The 22,872-nt window shown below is 32.3% G+C and overlaps 1 protein-coding gene across 6 annotated transcripts in view; it reads left to right on the forward strand.

The window, feature by feature from the left end:
- Positions 1-22,872, forward strand: part of LOC145291482 (uncharacterized) — an 848,143-nt gene that overhangs the window by 386,971 nt on the left and 438,300 nt on the right. For all 6 annotated transcript variants that reach the window (XM_080137367.1, XM_080137394.1, XM_080137385.1 and 3 more), the window contains one exon: positions 6,560-6,949. In XM_080137367.1, coding sequence (XP_079993493.1) covers positions 6,610-6,949 — 340 coding nt within the window. In that variant the 5' untranslated portion in view covers positions 6,560-6,609. The remainder of the gene's footprint in view (positions 1-6,559; positions 6,950-22,872) is intronic.

A 22,872-nucleotide genomic window follows, 5' to 3' on the forward strand; every position in this document is an offset into this window, starting at 1 on the left:
CTAGGAAAGAACAAATGAGAATTTATGTATATGCCATTCTCACTGCTCGTTTATATAGTATTAGCCTGCGTGCCCTGCGTTGCCCGGATGTTTAGAGGTGTGTGTTGAGTAAGAAAAAATTTTTTTTTTAAATGGCAGTAGGCATACAGGTTCGAACCCGTACCTCGGAGAAGGAAAAGAATGTGAAAAAAAAAAGTGACGTCTTTGCCATTGCGTCCATCACCAAACCGGAAGTGGCAAAGGTTTAAATTAAAGCTAGTCAATCGATAAGAGGGGATGACTTGAAAATATTGGCAAAAAAAAGCGACCCCTCCTTGTAGAAAAGTGCCCAGTTAAGGATAAAGGAATTAATGTTTTTAGCCAATTTTTCGATATTTGTCATCCAAAGGGTCAAAGTTCAAAACGATACCGATCTCATGAAAATCCGTCGCCTCTGTCAAAAGTTTTAGGCATACATATACATACATACATTCATACATACATACATGATGGCAGCAAACTCGTTCTCGAGTATTGCCATTACTTAATACATTTCTGGCTCAAATGAGGCAGACATGAGCGCCACTAGCAGCATGTGCCAGATGGTCACTTCTATGAACCTTCTACAGTCCTGCACATCTGCTGATGACCGGGTCCAGGCTGTGGTGCCCTGAACACCTGCCGGTCAAAACTTTGGATGTTCCAGAGCCTTTATTTTGGTTGGCGCCCATATCCGCATCTGTCCTCATTGAGTGTCCGTTTGCCGTTTTAGGCTACAGCCAGTGTTTTTGTTATCGAGATACACACTGATGATAAAATGTGTATTCCATTACATATCAAGTAATGCCTGTGCTTGAAGCTTTTTATAGTGAGGAAATCTTTGCGCCGAGACAATCCCACTCTCTGAACAACTGCAACATTGAACCAAAAAGAAGAGCAAGTCAACATCATTGGATGCAGCAGTCGCCGCAGGTTTTATATCAGGGTTTTCCTTCTCCGAGAGAGATTGCCTTTACCACAGCTTACGGAGCCCTCCCCACCCATCATGCCATTTGATCCATGATTGGGACTTAGGTTGCTTGGCACCAGAGCATATTCCACACGCCGGTGGGTCATGTATGCTGCAGCTTACGGGGCCTAAGCTCCTCTGGAGGTTTCTATCAGGGTTACCTCAGCCTTAACCTTTGGTCAAAAGAACATTGGCCCACAAGGCAGTGGAAGTCCAGTTATACGGCGCAGGACACTCGCCGTTCATGAGAGCCCCATCTCATGGCAGTGGTCACGATGTGCACATGGGGTTGATTTGTCTGGAAGAAGCACAGTATGACGCTAAGACATTTGTGTGCTTTTAACACACGTCCACACCAGACCTTGGCCACCACATACATACATACATACATACATACATACAGTTAAACAGACTGGTGAGATTTATATTATAGATTAGACTGAGCTAATATTCAGGAGAGCTGGAGAAACATACAAAATTTTAGGATATTAGCTTTACTTACCTCACATTTCGTGGTAGTCTTTTTATTTTCATTTCAGTTATGTATTTTAAAAGAAAAACAAACTATGCCATCTGTTTGTTTTTCTTTATACCAAATGATTATTAGTATTATTTGGATTCTTCAAACTACTGTTCTCATCTTGAATCTTATTTTCAAAACGAAAACAGTTTTAAGAATCCAAATAATATGAATAATCAATCATTTCAAAAATACACAAATACAAATTATTGGTTTAAAAAAAAAAAGGATTTTGTATGTAAAATTTAATTATTACAATATCATTAAATCACTAATCAAATCGTTATAAAGTTATAACTAATTGTTATAAAATTATAACTAATTTCGTGAAGATAAATTTATAATCAAGTTATTTATGAAAATTATCAGCTATAAATAGCTTCCAAAACTGTCGATATTTTAATGCATGAGAATTTGCTAATAATTGTAAAATCAGTTTAAATGACTTTATGTTTGGCTGTTTGAATGCTTCCAATTTTTTTTTCACAGTTGGAATTGTCACAAAGTAATTCATTTGTAATTTTCAAAGTAATTAAAATGGCTGATTAGTTTACAAAGAATGTGAAAATTGTTCTGGTAGATTTAATCTCATAATCTTTTTAAATATAATTTTAAAAAGATTTGTTCAATTTTACACTATTATATTTTTTTCTGTGTTAATAAATATCCAATTAATAGTGAATAAAAATAAAATTATCTATAACTTACATAGAGGCGAGAAACATGCATGGACACGGAAAATGACAACATAAATGTATTAGTACAAAGTACAGGTTTGACTTTAATCCTGAATATTTGTCTTGTTTTCTTATCTTTCTCCTAAATCTTTTTTGTCAAAAATACGATTTCTTATATTTAAAACGAGAAAAAAAAAAGTCTCCCATGAAATTGAACATTTCCCAAATTATATTTGAATATTATCTGAACTCCAAAACATGCGGCTTTTTTTCTTTTTCTTCTAAAGTATGCATTACTTCTAGCTAAAGTTAATACATAACCCTAAAGGTATTACTTCTTAACCAGCTTTTTAAACGAGTTAAAATAACAAGACTTTTTCAATTTGATAAAAGTTCCATTATAGCATATTTATTATGGGGTGGAGCTGGAACGGTTTAACATCCCAGCTCGGCCTAGATAAAGGCAAAAAGTATCCATGCATTAACATGGGAGAGGAGACTATCTTCAAGTACTATCCTAAGCCGGGAATGGGGCAACGGACATACTAAGTAGATATTAATAAGTCCTTCTTCCCCTTTTTTTAATTTAATTTTATTTATTTTTTTTCTCAGTGGAGAGTAGATAATGCATGTGGATGTGTTATCGGCAGCTCCAGTAACTCTTGCTTCTCCTTTTTTGTCCTTCAGTCCTCATTTCCAATGAATGATTTTTCTGACAAAGGGCGAAGAAAAAGCTGCTTTCCAGGTCGGTAGTACTTTGTAAAGAGTAGCCTGAGATATCGGAAAATTTCTGTTTCTATGTCTATCTTTGTGGTCATGTCACTAGTAAGGGTGCTGGAGGTAAACGTTTCATCTGAGCTGACGTTACCCGCCTGATAGTCAGGGACCCGAACTTTGGATTAACCACTAAGGAGGCTGTCCTATCAGCAGGTGCAAAGTACCGGGCTGCTGTATTGCCATTTGGTGAATGGATTCTGGACCATACAGTAGTTTCTGGTAGGGCCTCTCGATGCCATACTAGTGGGTAATTGTTACGGCTTTACCTTATCATGTGCTACAAAACAAAAAAAAAATAATTTCTTGTCTTTTTCTCTCTTATTGATAGCTTCCGTACATTCATATCTGACCTACCTCTGCATTTCACGTTTAAAAAGGATGTGACCTCTATAGTATCAGACCTAACTAAATGGTTAATTGTAGGCATAGACCGATTCATACCATCCAAAAAATTCCAACAAAAACCTAACAGCCAGCCATGGTTCTCCCCTGAATGTGCTGCTGCCATCGCGCACAGAAATGATTTTTTCCATAGCTATCAACGTAATAGATGTACTGAGACTAAAGCTGCTTTCAGGACTGCCAGCAACCACTGTGAAAGAGTAATAAAAAATGCAAGAGAGCTATATGCTCAGTCTGTTAAATCCAGAGTAGCTGAGCAGCGGCTTGGTTCCCACCAGTTTTGGCAAATAGCAAACAGGATCTTGAACAGAAGCGTGCGTTCTATCCCAACTATCATCAATGGACCTGATGTCATCTCGTCAGCATCAGACAAGGCCAAACTATTTGCCAAGAACTTTGCAGCTAATTCTACCCTATGTGACAATGGCAATCAACTCCCTGTATTTCCTCCTATAACAGACAACACACTATGCAACATACAAATATCTGTACGTGAGGTCGTCAAGCTAATCAAGAGCCTTGATTCCAGTAAAGCAACTGGCAGTGACGGCATTCCAGTTATAGTGCTGAAAAAGCTCCAACCAGAACTTGCCCCCATACTTACAAAACTGTTTAAGCATTGCCTTAAGGAGAAGTGCTTTCCAACACCCTGGAAAACCTCATCAGTATACCCTGTATTTAAGAATTCAGGTGAAAAGTCATCTCCCTCTCAATAAGTCTCCTGTGTACCATGAGTAAGTTCGAATCCATATTAAATAAAGAAGTAGTCAACCATCTCAACAGAAACAACCTTTTTAGTGACATGCAATATGGTTTCCGCTCTGCAAGATCTACCGCAGATGTGCTAATGGTTATATCACATAGGATTAGTGAATCTCTTGACAAAGATTTCCTTTTCAGGGCAATTGCTCTTAACATATAAGGTATGGCATAAAGGCCTACTTCACAAGATTTCCAGCTACGGTATTACTGGAAATGTTTTCTCAATCATTAAATCATTTCTCTCTGATAGGTTCATAAGAGTAGTGGTTGATGGGCAGGAATCAGAGGCCCACAGTATTAATGCTGGAGTCCCCCAGGGGTCCATCCTGGGCCCAACTCTCTTCCTGATCTACATCAATGATCTCCAAAAACACATACTTAAATCATTCGTTGACATCTATGCTGATGACACGACCATCTATGGTAGCACATCAAAGGCCGTAAATGACAAAGTTCTCTCTAATTCTCTCTCCTCTGAACTTGAGCGCGTGGTACAATGGGGGAACAGGTGCCTGATCACTTTTAATGCATCCAAAACCAAGCTTCTATCTTTACATCATCAACGCTCTGATCCCCATCTGGCATCAATTGAAATGGATGGCTCTCGTCTTGGGGAGGCTGCATGTTTTGATAAGCTTGTGGGTTTGACCTTTACTCCTGATCTGAAACGGAACACATACATCAAATCTGTTGCCAGGGACGCTGGGAAAATGGTGGGATCCTTCTACCGCTCCAGAAGATATCTCACTTCTGATGCAATTCTCTATGTATAAAAGCCAAGTACGTCCAAGGATGGAGTACTGCTGCCACATCTGGGCAGGAGCTGCTAAAAACAGCCTATCCTGCCTTGACAGAGTACAAAATAGACTTTGGGGTTTGGTGGGAGATGCCCTTTTCTCTTCCCTGCAGCCTCTCTCCCACAGAAGAGACGTTGCAAGCCTGTCTTTGTTTTATCATTATTTCCATGGCAAGTGTTCGTCTGAGCTCCAATCTCTCGTCCCCCCCCTCGCCAATCTTTCATGAGAAACACCCGTCTGGCTGAAACTACTGTCAATAATTTTCCCCACTCTTTATCTGTGCCTAAATCCAAACGTAGATTCCATGAGCAGAGCTTCTTTCTCAGACGTGCACGATTGTGGAACTCTCTTCCGTTCGCCTGTTTCCCACCTGACTACAACTTGGATGTCTTCAAGTCCAACATAAACAAATTCCTGACAAACCGCCCCCTTAAGTAAGACACTCTATCAAATCTCCAATACTAATGATTACTACAATATTATCTCATTGATTACTGTACACGCAATAACCCTTATCCCTGAGTGGCCTCTGGGCCTTGATAAGTGATGACCCCCATGTAAAAAAAAAAAACGATCGGCATTGAGTCAATATAGCACTAGATGTAATAATAGCTATTATTGTAAATTTAGAAAATCCATTACGCAAAGGTCATTTCAGTTTGTTGCCGTTTTAAATTAGTATTGATATTTAGACAGTCATATCAGTGGGGGCGCAAACAACCCCAATAGCTTGTTCGAAAGGAAATTCTTTTCAGCTGTCTGAAATGAACCAAACATTTTTTATTTGTGTCTCATGATCAAAATTTTGTCAACTGTGACTGTTAAATACAATTCCATTATTGTATTATTTGGTTTAAACGAATTGTTTGGATTATTGTTATTATTGTGGATGTTATTCTCATATTGGTTTTCTGGCCTTCTCCAGGTGTATTTTTTTTCAGCTCTGGAATTTATATGAAATTTCGAATTTAACTTACAGAGGTAGGTTATTCTTGTTTCATCACTAGGGCTATGACAATAGAATATTCTTATTGTTTTGACGCTCGAGTATATATCCGACATAGACGCAGTTAATCAATTGAGAACCACATCACTCTATCTAAAAATGTATAAAATATTAACTGATATATACTCGAGAGTCAAAATAATGGAAAGAATATTCTCTTATCATAGCCCTATTCATCAGCCATGATTGAGTAGAAGTCTAAAGTGATTTTTATTTTTTTAGTTAGTATCGCCTGCAGTGAGGATTGACCTTCAACTTCTAGAAAACTGTCACTTAAAACTGATTTTGACTTAACACCTTTATCCATAGAGCCATGTGTTGCACATGGAATAAAATACAAATTACTTTAGGTTACAACTAGGTTATGGCTGGTGAAATGAGAACAATTTATTTATATAGACTGAATAAAAAGTTCAGTTTGAAATTCCTATTGCAAGTTTGACAGGATACTTCTGAAGAAAATTAGAGGTCATACCAACTAAAATGTTGTGAGAATAATGTTCAGAATGAGAATGCTAGTCTAAATGAAAGAAATTTTTAATCCTCATCTAAAAAATTTCCAAAACACAATCTTATTATTTTCTGTAATTTGTTTTGGTGAAATCAAATTCATTTTTTATTTTATTTCAGTTATTTCTGTGGTTGAGTTAGTTGGCTCCCTTATTTTGGGCAGTGTGTGAATGGGGGTACATCAGAGAAGTATGCAAGACACCGGCCATACCCCGAAAAACAATTCCCAAGCGAACTCCCAACAGCAGTCGGCTAGTTCGACGTCAGCAAACCAGAATTCAGATGCAACGACCGGCCCCCAACGGACTACTCGAAAGTCTCAGGAAATTACCAAATCGGAAACTAATGCCCAACCGCCTATACAAGGCGAGGATACTGAGGAACCGGAGGAAGTTACCTTTGTTATACCACCAACAAAGAAAAATGGTAAAACCAAAACTGGTACCATTCTTCGTAAAGGAGATGAAGTTATATCTTTTACGTTTGAGGATGTAATATACAAAGCGGGAGGTAAGTGTGTTTTCTTTTTAAATACAATCATTTGCTACAGTAGAATTCCTCACATATATGAAGGTGAGAGGAATCCAATGAAGGAGGGGGTCAATGGGATATGGTTTCACCTCCCAGCAAATTTCTTACATTTTTTTTTTCTACCAGGAGAAAATGAAAATATATTAGTAATGGTTGCTGTTGCTTTATTTTTCAGTCAATCATAATTTAATGGTATTCAGTTTGTAGATCCCATGCCCCCTCATTCTTATTTTATATGGTATCTATCTAGTACTCTTGCTTCCACCTCTCTCTTTCTCAGCAGTGTGAAGGTAAGTCTATTTGGATGGCAAGGCTATTGAGATTTTTCAGAAGTTTTGTTATCTTAATAAGACCATGGAGCACAATAAGGAGCAGGTGATTATATGATTGCAAGGGTTAGAAGTGGATGAAGTAGGAGTATACATTGTGTGATGATATATGGAAATGAAATCTGGTCAGTGGAGGTTGATTACCTGCATGAAGAGAAATGCTGTGATGGAAGTCTTGAAGGGAAATTTAGATCTGATGACCTTAGAGAAAGATTAAACCTTTACAGTATGTAGAGATGCGTGCAGAACATGAGACTTCATTTGTTTGGTTACATGGGAAGAACAGATAATAGTTCTTAGGTTAGGAGATGTAGAACAGTTGAAGTAGCTGTCAATTGACAGGGGAAGGCCAAGAAAAACATGGAAGAAAGTGATAAGAATTGACTTGAAAGAAAAAGAGATAAAGACTTGATCAAATAGGTTAGACAGACACACATGCCAGTGTGTAAAATGAGCATTAAACTAATTGTGTAATTAAAAAAGGAAAAAAACTAAAGATTGAAATGGTTCATTATAAACAAAAGGGAATATCACAATATGTAATAATACTATTTAATCCGTAGCTGGAGAGTGAAAGAAAGATAAAGTGAGAGAAGAGGAAATATAGTAAGCAGCAAGAGATTAATCTTTTATTGTTTTTTTTTTATTATTATATTTAACTGGCTTTGCAAGCTGACATTACTGACTCATTCTAACCCAAACTCAATGACTGACCAAATGCGCCACTTATTTTTCTAGTACTGTATATTAAAATTGTTTCTTTTTCAACCTCCTTTTAGTGTCAGCTGTGAAAATGCCTTTATCTGGTTTTATAATTTGTAGAGTTACACATTTAATTGCCACTTATGAAATTATCAACCAAATCATGTCAGATTGGGAATTTTTGATATATTATTTGGATTATTCAGATTATAGTTCTTATCTTGAATGTTATTCTTAAAATGTAACATCTGACCAAATAATGCAAAATGATTTCAGTATCTGATAAGAGAAAATAAAATTTTATATATGAATCAAATTATAACATAGAATATTTTGAGGTTCATATTATTTTCTTAAGCTTAGAATGTCATGTCTGTAGAGCCCCAAAAAATATTGAGGCGTTTATTAATAAAATATTTCACAAGATGAATTTATCATTATTTAAAAAAGAAATTGGCACTTGTGCGTTACTGTTTTTTGGACAATTTTTTTTTTTTTCACTTTTGAAGAAATCCTTTAAGGGGAAGACAATTCAAAAAGTTTTGCGTAACTTTTAATTAAATACACTAAGTAATACATTAACACAAAATAAAACATTAATTATCTGAACATTTATTGAATTAAAATAAAATCAAAAAGTCACACGCATTCCAATAATGACTGCTCTAAACTATTTGTAAATTTAAAATATTATACATTTTTATGTAATGATAACTTTCATTTGTTTCAAAAATTTCCTTGATTTTATTTTCATTCAATAAATTTTCAAATGTTTTATTTTATATCATTGTATTATTTTTGTGTATTGCCTTGTTTTTAACTAAAAGTTATGCGAAACTGACATTTTTGGATAGGGTATTTTTTAATTGTCTCCTCCTCAAAGGGGTTCTTAAAAAATGAAAACAAAAAATTGTCCACAAAAAAAAGCACTAATATACAAGTGCCAACAATTGTAGTCCATGCATTCTAAGTTAATAAATATTAAGAAAAAAACTGACTCTGTCTTTTTTTATGTAAAAATAGTTACAGTTGTCAGCTTTAAGGCTTTAAAGGCATTAAAACGAATAGGATCTTTGTTTTAAAAACTAACAATTTAAATTTGATTAAAACGATAGTCTCTTTTTACCAATCGTAAAAAGTAATTGCCAGCTCAATTTTTTTTTTTTTTTTAGAAATAAAGCAAACGTTTTAACTTTTAAATTTATTTATTTATTCTAACAATTGATAATGTTTAAAAATAATTTTGTTCTTTTTACTGAAAAATATCATTGCTAGCTAACTGATCGTTAATTGAAATGGATGTCATTTTTAAATTGATTTGTAAAAATTAGATATTTTAAATTTAAATTCAAATAAAAAGAATACACAATATAGGAATTCGATTTTGGAACAATTCATTATAAACTGAGTAAAAACTAAATTTTTGACAGTGAAATCAGATAATCACAATCTTATTTTCTTACATGGTGATAACATATGTATAATTGAAAATACACTAATATTATTATGCAAATTTAATTGTGCACGTGTATAAATCTTTAATTGGGAGTTGAAAGCCATTTATTCAGCTTCTATATATTCAGTAAAAAAATTAAGATAAAAATGTATAAGTAATGAAATCTGCTAAAGCGATAAATTTGATATTGTAAAGTTTTATTCTATCATAAAAGCAAAATTTATGCTTAAAAGATTTGATAAAAAGTTGTATCTATTAAAGAGCAAATATTAAAAGAAAATGTCAGATTAACATTTTGTAAAAAAAAATAATTCCTTTATTCAAACATCTTTTAGAATTTGAGCATAAAGTAATTTTTATGCATAAAATGGCGTACACTTTTATGTGAAAGAAAAGAAAATGAGTTATGAAATAAATTTTTAAAAAATAAATTTTAAACAATCTAATTTAAAAATAAAAAAAGTATTTTCATAGGGTTAACGTTTTAGATCTGTCCAAACATCTCTTTAAGATGCTCTATTCGTCTGCCATTTTGTCATTCTTAAGTTTGAAAACCATTTCATCACTGCACATACCGGTTGGATGCATTTGAAGAATAATTGTTCTTGTTTTAATAAAGTGTAAGATTTAAAATTAAACGCTATCAGAGAGTACACCGTTTTCCTCTTCACTATCTGATTGCCAATGTACTCTTTCTTACTCTTCCCATCTTTATCCTTTCATCTATTTGTCATTATCTTGACTTTGGTCAAAGTCACACCGACTCTACTGACAAATTGCTAGCCTCCTTATATTTGTTTATGTAAATAAGGTGAAGCAGCTTGCACATAGATCCTTTCTAGATTTAACATGGCAGACGAAATGTGTAAGGCGATGCGGCATTTTCAAATAGGACATTGAGGTTCGTCACAAAAATAAAACTGAAAAACAAAGAATAACAGTATTATCAAAGTGAACACAATGATTTAAAAATACGCTAAGTTATGTATTCTTTTCATGATACTTTAATTTTCTTTTTTTTTTTTTTTTTAACTTAGACAACAAAATGGCTTAGTTGTTTAGCTTGTTATCTAGCCCTCACTCATTAATGAATTAAGTCCTAACGACTGGATCATAGGTTCACCACAAATGAGTAATAATGAATGATATTTTCATTCCTTGATTGAACAACAAAATTCTTTTAATTTCATCAGTTATTATTTATTTGATTTTAAAATAATTAAATATTTTGTTCCATGGACAGTATAAAATTATTCTTAAACAAACTGAATAATTTAATGTTTTTTTTAATGGATTTATAAATTTAAAAAGAATAGTAAAATAATTTAGTAATATTTACTGACATTAAAGCGATTTTATTACTTGAATAATTTACAAGTTTTGGCTTCAAATGTATTTATGCATGTTTTATTCTTCAAATTTCAATCAGCGCTTCTAACGGATATAAACAAAAAAAAAAAAAACTACCCAGATTTTCAAAATGCGCGACCACACGTCACATATCTGGCTTCATAAAACCCCGCAGTTAACAACACCACGTGAACTCTTCACTGAACTATCTTCCACTACATTATGTCGAGGAAGAAGAGGGAAAAAAAAAAAGACAAAGGAGTCTTACTCCGAAATATATTTCTTTAAAAATAAACACCCATTCATTTATAAAAAAAATTTCGCGTTGCAGTTTTGGCTTCAAATGTATTTATACATGTTTTATTCTTGAAATTTCACTCAGCGCTTCTAACGGATATAAAAAAAAATTAAAAAAACTACCCAGAACTCGAATTTCATGGAATTTTTGTTTCCATTTTACACTTTTTGAATAATTCAGATAAATCCGGATATAAACTAATGATACTACTGGGCTTAAAATATGAAAAAAAGTTTTTTTATAAAAATTTTTATTGAGATGGATTATAATTTTCTTTAAATATAAATAAACTAATATTTATTGTTTAATTATGAATATGGATGAATGGAGATGATACAGGATAAAATACATATGTATATTCATTTAAATATTTTTTTATTTTATTAAAAATAACATGACACAAACATTTATTAAACAAAAGATAAAACTCTTTATGTGAATGCAAAATTACTGCTTTGGTTGTAAAAGCTAATGCTGGTGTATATAGTAGAAAGGTGGTAAAAATTATTGGAAATGAGTTAAAATAAGTGTTCGTTTTGTTTTCGTGACAGTAGATGAAGATATCCAGGTAAAATTTCTTCAAATGAATTTATATAATGATTCTTAAGTTAGTACAAGCTTAATGCTGTCAATGCGTATAAACTAAATCAAAGGGATGTAATTCATGTAAATAACACAGCAGTAGTAGTAGTAGTAGTAGTATAAATACAGCTTTCTTTTTATATATAAAAAAATAAAAAGCAGATGACAACTGATTATTCTCCAAGTTAATTTCATTACAATAGTCTTGGCTAAATAAATTAACAATTGTACAGAAAAAATGTGTAAAGTAAATCCAAAATAATTATCTCAACTCGTAATTTTGATATAAAATCCAATAATTATTTAACATTTTTTGATCTTTAAAACTTGTTAAAAAATTTGTTTTCAATAAAGAAAGCAACTGAAATTCCCAGAGGGCCATTAGTATTTCCAATAAATACTAAATCTTCATAAGAATGGTATGCTTATTAAAAGACAACATAGTTTCTGTGAGATAAATAACTCTGGAAAACTGATCGGAACATCTGACAAGAAATTAACATTTTATATGAGAAACGGTGAATATTTTAGAAACTATTTGCGTTAAAATACTTAAACTAGTTTTGTGCAAATAAAAAGCATTTGCTTTTATGTTGAAATGATGTTTTTTCTATTTGCTTTTTTTTAATTGAACATAGTTTTTATGGTAATATATATGTGTGTGTTCAGATTAAGTATGTATTCACAGGATAAAAAGTCAGAGAATTTCAACCAGATTTATATAATAGTGCTTAATAATAAAGTTATTTATATTAATATTTCTATTTATACAAACATGTGCAAAAAACGACACTGACATGACAGTGTTTCACTCTATAGTCACTAAATAAAAAATGAAATTGTTTTTTATGACTATAGATTGAAACATCACAACGTCAGTGTCGTTTTTGTACACGTTTTTTATAAATGTATATAAAAGTTGAATTGGCTATTAAAAATATTAACCTGTGGGAGAGAAATAATACATCTGATTGTATAGTAAGCTAGACTAAACACCACATGGATATATATATATATATATATATATATATATATATATATATATATATATATATATATATATATATAAACCGTAACAAAAAATCTGTGTGGTTAAGCCTTAAATACGTCCGCAGCCGAGATTGAACTCGCTACACGAGTTTTTAGTGTAATTCAAATTTTGTCTGTTTCGCCAGGCCTATCAAGATCAAGGGTATTTTTTTTTATTGTGACGCCATCACTAGATGGGTTGCCTACCATGGCTTAAGAGAGGCCCATCTACCCTTGAAAGAAGGATACACCGCACCAGTTTCCCAACCAGGTATTTTACCTTGCAGTACATACAACGCCTCGCTTTCCCAAATGGTCATACCAGGTTGGGAAACTGGTGTAGTCTATCCTTCTCTCAAAGGTAGATGGGCCTCTCTTAAGCCGTGGTAGGCAACTCATCTAGTGATGGCTTCATGATAAAAATACCCTTGATAGCATTGATGAAGCATCAAGTATTTCAAGTCATTAGAAAAAGAATGTATAAGATTCCACGGAATTTGTTCACATTTCACCTGCACCTACTGACATTGGGTGAAACATTTCTATTATTTCTAAGCCTTAAGTTTTAAACATTTTCTCGAATGAAAATCATGTAATGGATTTTGATGAAAATTAGAATAAGATTTAGTATCTTGATTTTAATCTTTGTAACAGGACATAAAAGTGGTGCAAAACTGTTTTGGTTAGTGGAATTAATTTTACCCGTTTGGGAATGAGTATTCTTTTAGTATCTATGTGTTTGTGTGTATATCTAAACATACATATATGATATAAGTTATGACAATTTAATGATGAATGAACTTTATTCATCCAGCTATGTGTGGTAAGACTAACTCCAGAGTGGTACTGAGATATAGTGTGAGGGCTCAGTGCCGTTAATTTTGGTGCCATTTTATATTATTCTTGAGTTTACTACTTAGGCCACAATCTGACTGATTGAGAAAGAAACCCATATGCCAGCCTCCTGCTAATACTATGTACCACAGATGACTTTCAAAACTAGCTTATCAAAAGCCAAAGCTTTACAACTAGTGGAGTTGGTGTTAGATGTTTAAGGTCTTTTGTGTAGTTTTCAAATTGCCTGTTTTGACATCAAGATAAGATTGGTTGTCCATAAAAAAATGTTTGCAGCAGGTGGTGGTCAGGCATACAAATGGTTTGTCCTATGCAGGGCAGGTGTTTGTTGGCCACCGTTGTTGCGATGCAGTTGGCCTTTATCATAGTTACATATTAAGGATCTCGGTGTGTGGGGATGTCGTATCTCTTTCATATATCGATATATGCTGCAAGCACGAACGAAGAAAAATAAACAATCAATATTTTGCAAAAAAAGATAAATATATAAAAATGCTCCCTTTCCTTATAGTTTTTCACTGCTTGAGACTGTAAAATCTCTTTTAATAATATGAAATAGGATTCATTTTAGCAAGAAAGAGATGGAAGAAAAAATCTTATATAAAAGTTATTCATTTCTAATTAAAAGCAGAAATTTTAGCTGTTTTAACCTTATGATTTTCATGATACATCTGATCAAATTCAAATAGCCTTTCACACATCTCCATCTTTCAAGCTAAATCTTGCTTCTATAGGCATCAATACCAGGAAGAGGGCATGGACACACACTCAGAAGTTATATGTATATCTATTACAATATGAGATGTGTGCGTGTCTGTCTGTCAACTACTTTTTGATTGTTTGATGTTGGAATACCATGCGCTGTATGTGGAAAGACAGTGACACATTGTAAAAAAAAACAAAAATAAAACTCCTTACTGGAATAAACATGCAACTGGGACCAAGTATGCATTTAATGTTCTCTATAAAGTTCCCCCTTTGGAGAAAGCCGACTTAATATCTGCTCATGATAAATTCCATGTAACAGGTATACTAATAGAGACTTAACTTCAAAATTCACACTTTTCTAAGTTGATATGTTTTTGCTCTAGCTCTTTTTTTGATTAACTTTGGTCCTTACTGCAATAAAGTGATTATTGAGTGAGAATTATCTGAATTTCTCTTTTTCTTTCTTTTTTTTTTTGTACCTCTGTATTTTAATGGGGTAGAAATCGTACGTGAGTAATACAACATTATACATTTCAAATATTTTAATACATTTTCATTACTTTAAAAAGCTCTAATGGAAGCTTAACCCAAAAATGAAAAAAGCTTTTTAAGCCCATGACTTCAGTTGTGTAACCTATTTTCGAAAGCTTGTTTTAGCATGACAATATGGTTGCTTTGATTTTTTGGTCCTATTAAAGATTCTGCTTGCTTCTTCAGTGTGAAATTGTCCATGCACACATTTTGTCATTTTCACTACTTCCCTTTAGGATGGATATGAATCTTGCTGGTCTAGCTTGGAGGGAAATAATAGAGTGGAATAGTTTGTAGAGCTTCAAGGGGACATCTAGTCTTGAAGAATGAAAACCGAGCAGATACCTGAGGCTGATTGTTCATTGGTGAGAAGCAGTTATGTATATCAATTTTTTGCTATCAGCATAGCCACAATAGATATGTGATGTGATGTAAGATTTATGGAACGCTGAACTCATTCAATGTTACAAATGAGTTGACAGGAAAGTACATTGCTTACTAACTCGGCTGTACTCGAAACATGAGTTGGCAACCATGATGAAAAAAAGTGAAAGAACCTTAAAATCTTTAGAATAAAAAAGATAGTGGCAAAAGTCCATCATTTTATATATATATATATATATATATATATATATATATATATATATATATATATATATATATATATATATATATATATATATACACTATTTAAATGTAATCCTTGCCAAAGAACTCGGTATAATGTCATGAAAAAAAATTGGTGTATATGAGGAGGGGATGTATTTGCTAGTATTAAATTGCACTTTTTTCTTGTGCTTGTCGAAATCCCATGTCGGTGTTTCCAAATATTTATATATCCTATAAACATTTTGAGCAGTTTTATTAACAGAAAGTAGAAACATTTTTTCTGCATATACAAATAAAATAAATGTCAGTTATTATTTTCTTTTCTTTCTTTTTTTTTTTTTACTGTTGTTAATAGAAGGTGGGAAGGATATTTGAGATTTTATAGGATATTAATTTTAAAAGGAACCTTTTAATGGCTTTTCAAAAGATGCTTTTTTATATCAAAATAAGCAGAAATTTTTGTGTTTGGTATTTGTGTCTACTTGTGTCTCATAGCTAAGTAATAGCAAAAAAAAAAAAAAAAAAAAAAAGAAAGAAAAGGAAACGCAATAAAAACAAATTCCGTTTATATTCTTTTGTTTTAACATGTTAGTAGCTTTAATAATGTCGGTCAACAGTGTAGTTGTAACAATAAGGGAATCCAATTTTAAGTGGTTGATTTACACCAAAAAGTCCAGAGTTCAATTACGCACTAATAGTTTTCAGAGTGTTTCATTTTGCAATGTAACCATCATAAGCTGATGTTGCCTGAGAGTTCATTTGTGTCATACTTATACTGCCCCCACCCCGCCACCCTTCCGTCTTTTCTCCCAATTCATTTCTCGAAAGATTAATTATTAACTAAACCAAATTATTATAAAAGCCATAAAAATGAAGAACAGATTGTTTTTCTTATCTATGTACATATATTGAGCAAAACCGAAGTTGTTCATGATATCAGCAGGCATTCTCCTTGAATGAGTGAGCGAAAATTTGCATAACAAATGCAGGGAATGGAAAACTGGTTGTTGATCTGACGTGACAGCTAAAGGAAGGAAAGCATTTAAGAAACTGAGATGCATTCCCGTAGAGATGCATTTCACAATTAAATTATTTTTAAATGATGTTTATGAAATGTTATTTTGTGCTATTTCATTTTATATTTTAATAAATATTCAATAGTAAAAAAAATATCAGAATGGCATTAACGAGACACAAAATTGTCTCATAATTTTATTAATATGAAGATCCATCAGATGAGACTGTTTTGAGGCTTATCAACCCTTTTGAACATGCATTTTACTCTCCACCCTACATCTCCTGTTCACTTTTTCTGCTAATTAAGTTTATCAAAATCAGAAAAATATTTATTTTGATTATAGATGAAAACGGTGTCCTGTAGAAATGTTAAAATAATGCCTGACTTTCCAACATTCGTGTACATTTTTCCATTAACTCGCTTACCTAAAGAAACAAAAATAACAGAAACATTTCCTACATTCAATGAAATATACATAAGAGAACTTGTTGCTGAATGTTCTATACAATTGATCATCTGGTTACTATTTAGAAGCCAGTGTTCAGCTGTGTGATCAGTTGTAGGACAAATTCAGTATCATGTTGCAAACAGGATTCAAACCTGTGCAAGGGCTAATTTGTTGAGTATGGTGAAGATTACATTGTCATTAAGCGTTTCGTTTCTTGTTTATATTTTTGCTTGTACATCATTTAATTTCCTTGAATGCCTTGTTGTCATTTCTCTTTTCAATTTTGTGACTTACTCATGCCCATATGTCATTTTGATATTCTAGATTATAACTTACTACTGCATTAGCATAGATAGGCAATATACATTCTTATTTAGTTGTGTTCTAGCTTTCATCGGAAATCTGTTTACAGCACGTATCTGCTGTAAGCTGAAGTGTGTGTATAATACTTTTAAATAGAAATCTTGGAGCAGCCATCCGTGTAGTGATTAAAATTTTTAGTTATGCCTGATCAACTTTCTATTCAGAAGTTTTAGAATTGATTTATTATCCCTGTTGACGACCTTCATTATGTTGACAAAAAAAATTTATTTGTTTTTTTAAATCTAGTTTGGATGACAATGTATAATTTTACTGCTATGTTTAGATTGCATTTCAATTTTTACAGTATTTTGATGGCTGAAAGATGATCTGAGGAGACAAATTTATTAGAATGAATGCATTTTTATTAGATAATTTCAGTATATATATTCATGGGGGCATGAGCACTATTAGTCTAATGGATAAAGTATTGTGGACTATGGAATAAGTTGTGTAAAGTTCACATTCTATCTTATCGATTGTGTACAATTATGAACTAATGCTGTTAGGAAATGCTTTTTTTTTGGGGGGGGGGGTCGCTGGCTTTGATAAAATTAATTTTTTTCCCTGTGTTTCACTTTTATCTCTTGTTCAAAATCAGATTTTTTATTTTTATTTTTTCGTCTTCATTGTTTTGATTGAAGAAAGAGTAAGCGGGTAAGACAAATAAATTCTAAAATGACAATCTCGAAAAGCGTAGTCTTTTTTATGAGAGAAAAAAGAAATTCGATCTCTCACATGATATTTTGGTGGAAGTCTCATGAGAATCCTATAATCATGTTTTTTTTTTTCTATCAAAACAGGTGTTTTCACAGCAACCATTAAGTCTAATTCTGTTTTATAAATACATTTCTCTTTGTTTATCTGTGCATGTAATATATATTTAAAAGATTTATTTTCAAATCAAATTCAAATAGAGACACGCACACACAATTGTATCTAAGTCGCTTACAGCTGTTTCCAGATGACCGCAAGTTTGGTTACAACAGTGACTTTTTTCAGAACGGGATTTGGCAACAATCTAATTTGTACTCAGGCCAAATAATTATGTTTGAGAAAAAGTATTTTTAAACCAAAACAAAACAAATTTTAACTATAAATTCAATGTTAGATATATGAGTAAAATATGTAATGATATACACACCATAATGAATGTTATATAATCCGGGAAATCAATGAAGTGCCTACACTGTCTGTATTTATATTTAACAAGTCATTATATATAGTAAGATATTGTGCAAGGGAGGTCACTCTATCATACTAAGATTTCACTTTATACTTTCTTAACTATAACTCAAATTAGGATAATTAAAAAAAATTTTTTTTTTTTTGCGATTTTCACGACTAATCGAACAAATCATCTTCCCAATAAAAGCCTGATTGAATATTGTTCACGTGAGTTTTAATTGGTTATTTTATAGAATGGATTTGGTTTTGGTGAGAAACGAATGGAAAACAAAATCTGAATGTCTTGTGTTATTGAAAGAAATTTGGGGGTTAAAGACTGCAACTAGATAAGATAGTAATGATCAGTCTTCCCCACACCCCACCTTCAGCTTTGTTCCAGATTTTAAGCTGCCATGTCTGAGCTGGTGTATCTGCCACTAGCCTCTCGCTTTTAGACAGTTAAAAATAAGTCTCCAAACTAATAGGTCCCGCACTATCAACCAAACTCCAACTTCTATTCCATCGCCAAAATATTGCATACCCGTGCCTGTTTTATAAGTATTCTCATGGAATGTGCTCCTACAAACTCAAGGCACTTATGCCCCCATAATGTAAATACCCATGACTAACCCTACAAGCAGCAAAATCCCACTCTTATACTGTAAAGATCCCTAGATGCCAGAAAGCTTTCTACTCTACTAGTTTCCTCTCCTTAACTGCTACTTTGGAATTCCCTCCTGGGCCCCTGCTTCCCTGACTGTAGTAACATGCAGACATTCAACTATATTGTAAACAGACATCTCAGTGCTCAACTCCATATAGTATTCTTATAGATTTAGTTGCAAATACTAACCACTTATGTCCAATTGGTACTGTGTCTTATTTAGGTTGAAATAACAATTAATAAAATAATAATAATTAAACGTTTTTTTGCATTTTTTAGATGTGGATGAGATAATTTGGATTATTTGGGGTACTTTTCTCCTCTTGGATGTTATTCTTAAAATGTTTCGGCTGATGTAACCTCCAACTTTTTTCAGAGGCATCTTGTCAAACTCAGGAATCTATATGGAATTTTTTAATAGAATCCTTTGGTGGTATGGTATAATGGACATAAGTACCAAATAATAATCAGTTCTAAGTCACGATTTTCTAGAGAGTGAAAGTTCAATACTTGGTGTGGATGATACTAAGAGTACAATTATGGATGACTTAAGACTTGTACCCGGCCATGGCTGTCAGAATGAGAACAATCTATCTCGTGGATTAAATAAAATTCCGTTCAAAATTCTGTAAAAAATTTCTGATTTCAGCAGAAAGATTGCCGAATTTAACAAGATGCAGATGAAGAAAGTCTAAGGTCACATTGGCTAACATATTGTGACAATATCATCCAAGATGAGACCAGCAATCTGAACAACCCAAATAATATAAGACGGTGTTTAGTACATTATGATTAGAAAATTGAATTTGTGGCACGTTTTACTTTGATTTGTTTCTTGAATCTTTCGAATTAGTCTTTTGTTTTTTGTTTTTTTTTGTTTTGGATTTCTAAATTGGGGTTTGTGATAGACTTTTTTTACTAAAAATATACCATCCTTATTATAAACAGAAATGTTGTCTAATACTTTTCAACGTGTATAAAATCACAAATAAGTAACATTGATTTAGAATTTGTTCATTAGGTCGATTTTTAACATTTTTGAATATCAAATCTGTTCATACAGAGAAAGTTGGGTATTGGTCAGTGGTATGTACCAACATTAAAAACTAGCTTTCTAATTTGTACAAATTTTCTAATACAGTAGAACCCCAGGATACGGCATTAAAATTAGTAACAAAATAAAGTACAGTATATCATACACATGCATATAATCAAATAACATTATAAATAACACCATAAAGCGGGGCAAATACCGATACCCGGGTTCAGAAAACATTGTATTCTACATCATAAATTGAAAAAACTGTATTCTAGGGCAACCCTATCCCGGGGTTCTACTGTAATTAAATCGTCTACTAAGAAGCACTGGAAATTCCTCGTTTTTGAAACATTTTAGTATAAATATAAGTATATATGTAACTATAAAGTTGAGCACCTGAAAATGTGTGTCGATTGTGGCCTTAGTCTTGAACATGTACATAAAATTTATATAAATAAAGTATTTGAAAAAAAAATCGTTTGTTATTTTCCTGTTCTGCTATTAGGTTTTATTCTCTGTACCAAAAATGTTGATAAAAAATAAAAACGATTGTCATTTCCCTGTGCTTCAGATGAAATGATTTTTAAAACTAATTGAAACTGAAAAAGTGGTGTTTGTTGTACTTAGCATGCAAATACACAACTTTCTCTGCATGTATATATTTTGGTTGCAGATCTACCTACACTAATTGGTAGTGGAGTGGGGGCGACACGGCATCCAAATTGGGGCGGGGTCTAATTATATTCAAACAATTTCTCATTCGATTTGTCATGACTCCAACTTGCGTCTTTGGGGCATAACATTAAGAAGCATTACCAGAATATCACCAGACCTTTGCGTGTCACTGCTTAATGGACAGTTGGTTTTTATTTGTTAGTATTATTAATATTATCCTGTAGCTTATTTTTTTAACAAATTGTTTTCCTTGATTTTCCTGTTTGATAAACTCCAGTTTTATTTGCTTCAACATTTAATAAAGTTACATTTTGTTTTGCTTATTGTCATAATTTACAGGCTGCCTTTGTTCACACGTTTCATGAATAATGTTTGTCATGTTCTTGTGTATCAGTGATTTGTGTTTGCTTTGTTTCATAAACTTTTGTTTTGCTGCATAATATTTCATTTCTTTCATAACGTCGTAAATAATTTATGGTTTCATTTGTCATGGAAACTTGACCACCCATCCCTTCCACAATGTTCATGTTTGACAGTTTAGAATTTGAGTCTTTTAAAAATCACAAAGCTTCAAACAATAATTCTAGGCATTAAACTTATTTATTGTAAATTGTTTTTCAACAATGTCAACTTTTTTTTTCTGTTTTAATCTTATTTTACAAATTTTAAATTCAAAATTTTATAATTGTTTATTAACGGTTCCTGGTGTAATTGGCGAGCATCCGTGTTTTCTTTGATTTTGTTTTTGTTTGTAAATGAAGAGTTTTCATACTGGACCATCTCATGAAAACATTTTTTAGATATAAAAAATATTAATTCAACATTTCCGCTTCTGGTAATAATCAGAACTTTAGTGATTACTTTAAAAAAATAAGTGTTTTTATGTTTTATAAAATGTATATATATATATATATATATATATATATATATATATATATATATATATATATATATATATATATATATATAAATAAATAATAAAATATTGTTTGATTCCCACTCTTTCATAATCTCATACCTTCCTTAGATGAAAGGAAGATGATTGCCATATTGGATACCATCATTATTGAATTGGGTGATGCCGAGTTCAAATCTTATTGTATCTGTTCTCTTCACTAATAATACTCGTTTCACTATGAATTGTGATTTGGCATTAAATAACTTAAAAACTTAAACACGCTCTACTTTATCTTCCCTTCTTTTGCTCATTTTCTCCTTTGTTCTTTCTCTCTTGTACTTCTGTCTAACATACTCTTTCTCCTGTTATCCTTTCTGCTAGAACATGCAATGAGCACTCCATCGCCCAGCTCTGTATTTCCGGTGTCATCTAACTGACAAAAGTAGTTTGTCTTCTTTCCTACACCATTACTGAAACTCACTCCTTTTTCCATTGTATCCTCAAGCCATGACAATATCGGCTTAACTGGTTCCCAACATCTGACTTGACCGCCCCCCCTTTCACTTTGTCTTTATTTCTGTCTCTCTATTTCTTTCTATCTTTTTATCTTTTTCTCTTAAGCAAGTGGTAATTTCTATTCTTATTCTTTCTCTCTATTTTTTCTCACTATTTTCTCTTTCAAGAAATATTTCAATTAAACCATAAAATACCCTCTTACCCAAGTCAGCGATTTATTCTCACCCCAGCCCGTCTCTGACAGGAATTTATCTTCATGACCATATGTTGACGTTTTTCTAAGTATCAACTATCGACTTCACAGCTCAAGGTATTTTTCTCATCTTTTACCTTATAAACACATTAATTCTTATCCTCAAGTCGCTTTGTGCTTATATATATATATATATATATATATATATATATATATACATATATATATATATATATATACATATATATATATATATATATATATATATATATATATATATATATATATATACACACAAAACGAAAAGAACAATATTTTAATGAATAGAGAATGGATAAAAGCAATAATGTTCAGCATCATTGGTTGAATCATTCACATTTTTTTTTCTTTTACTCCTGTCACATTTCTCAACCTACCAAGTTTGTTAAAAAACAGTAATTTGCATCATTGTAATGTTTTAATACTTTTACAGATG

Source organism: Euprymna scolopes, chromosome 2 (assembly GCF_053919585.1).
Source record: "Euprymna scolopes isolate OS-2025 chromosome 2, ASM5391958v1, whole genome shotgun sequence".
In the NCBI taxonomy this organism is placed as follows: Eukaryota; Metazoa; Mollusca; class Cephalopoda; order Sepiida; family Sepiolidae; genus Euprymna; species Euprymna scolopes.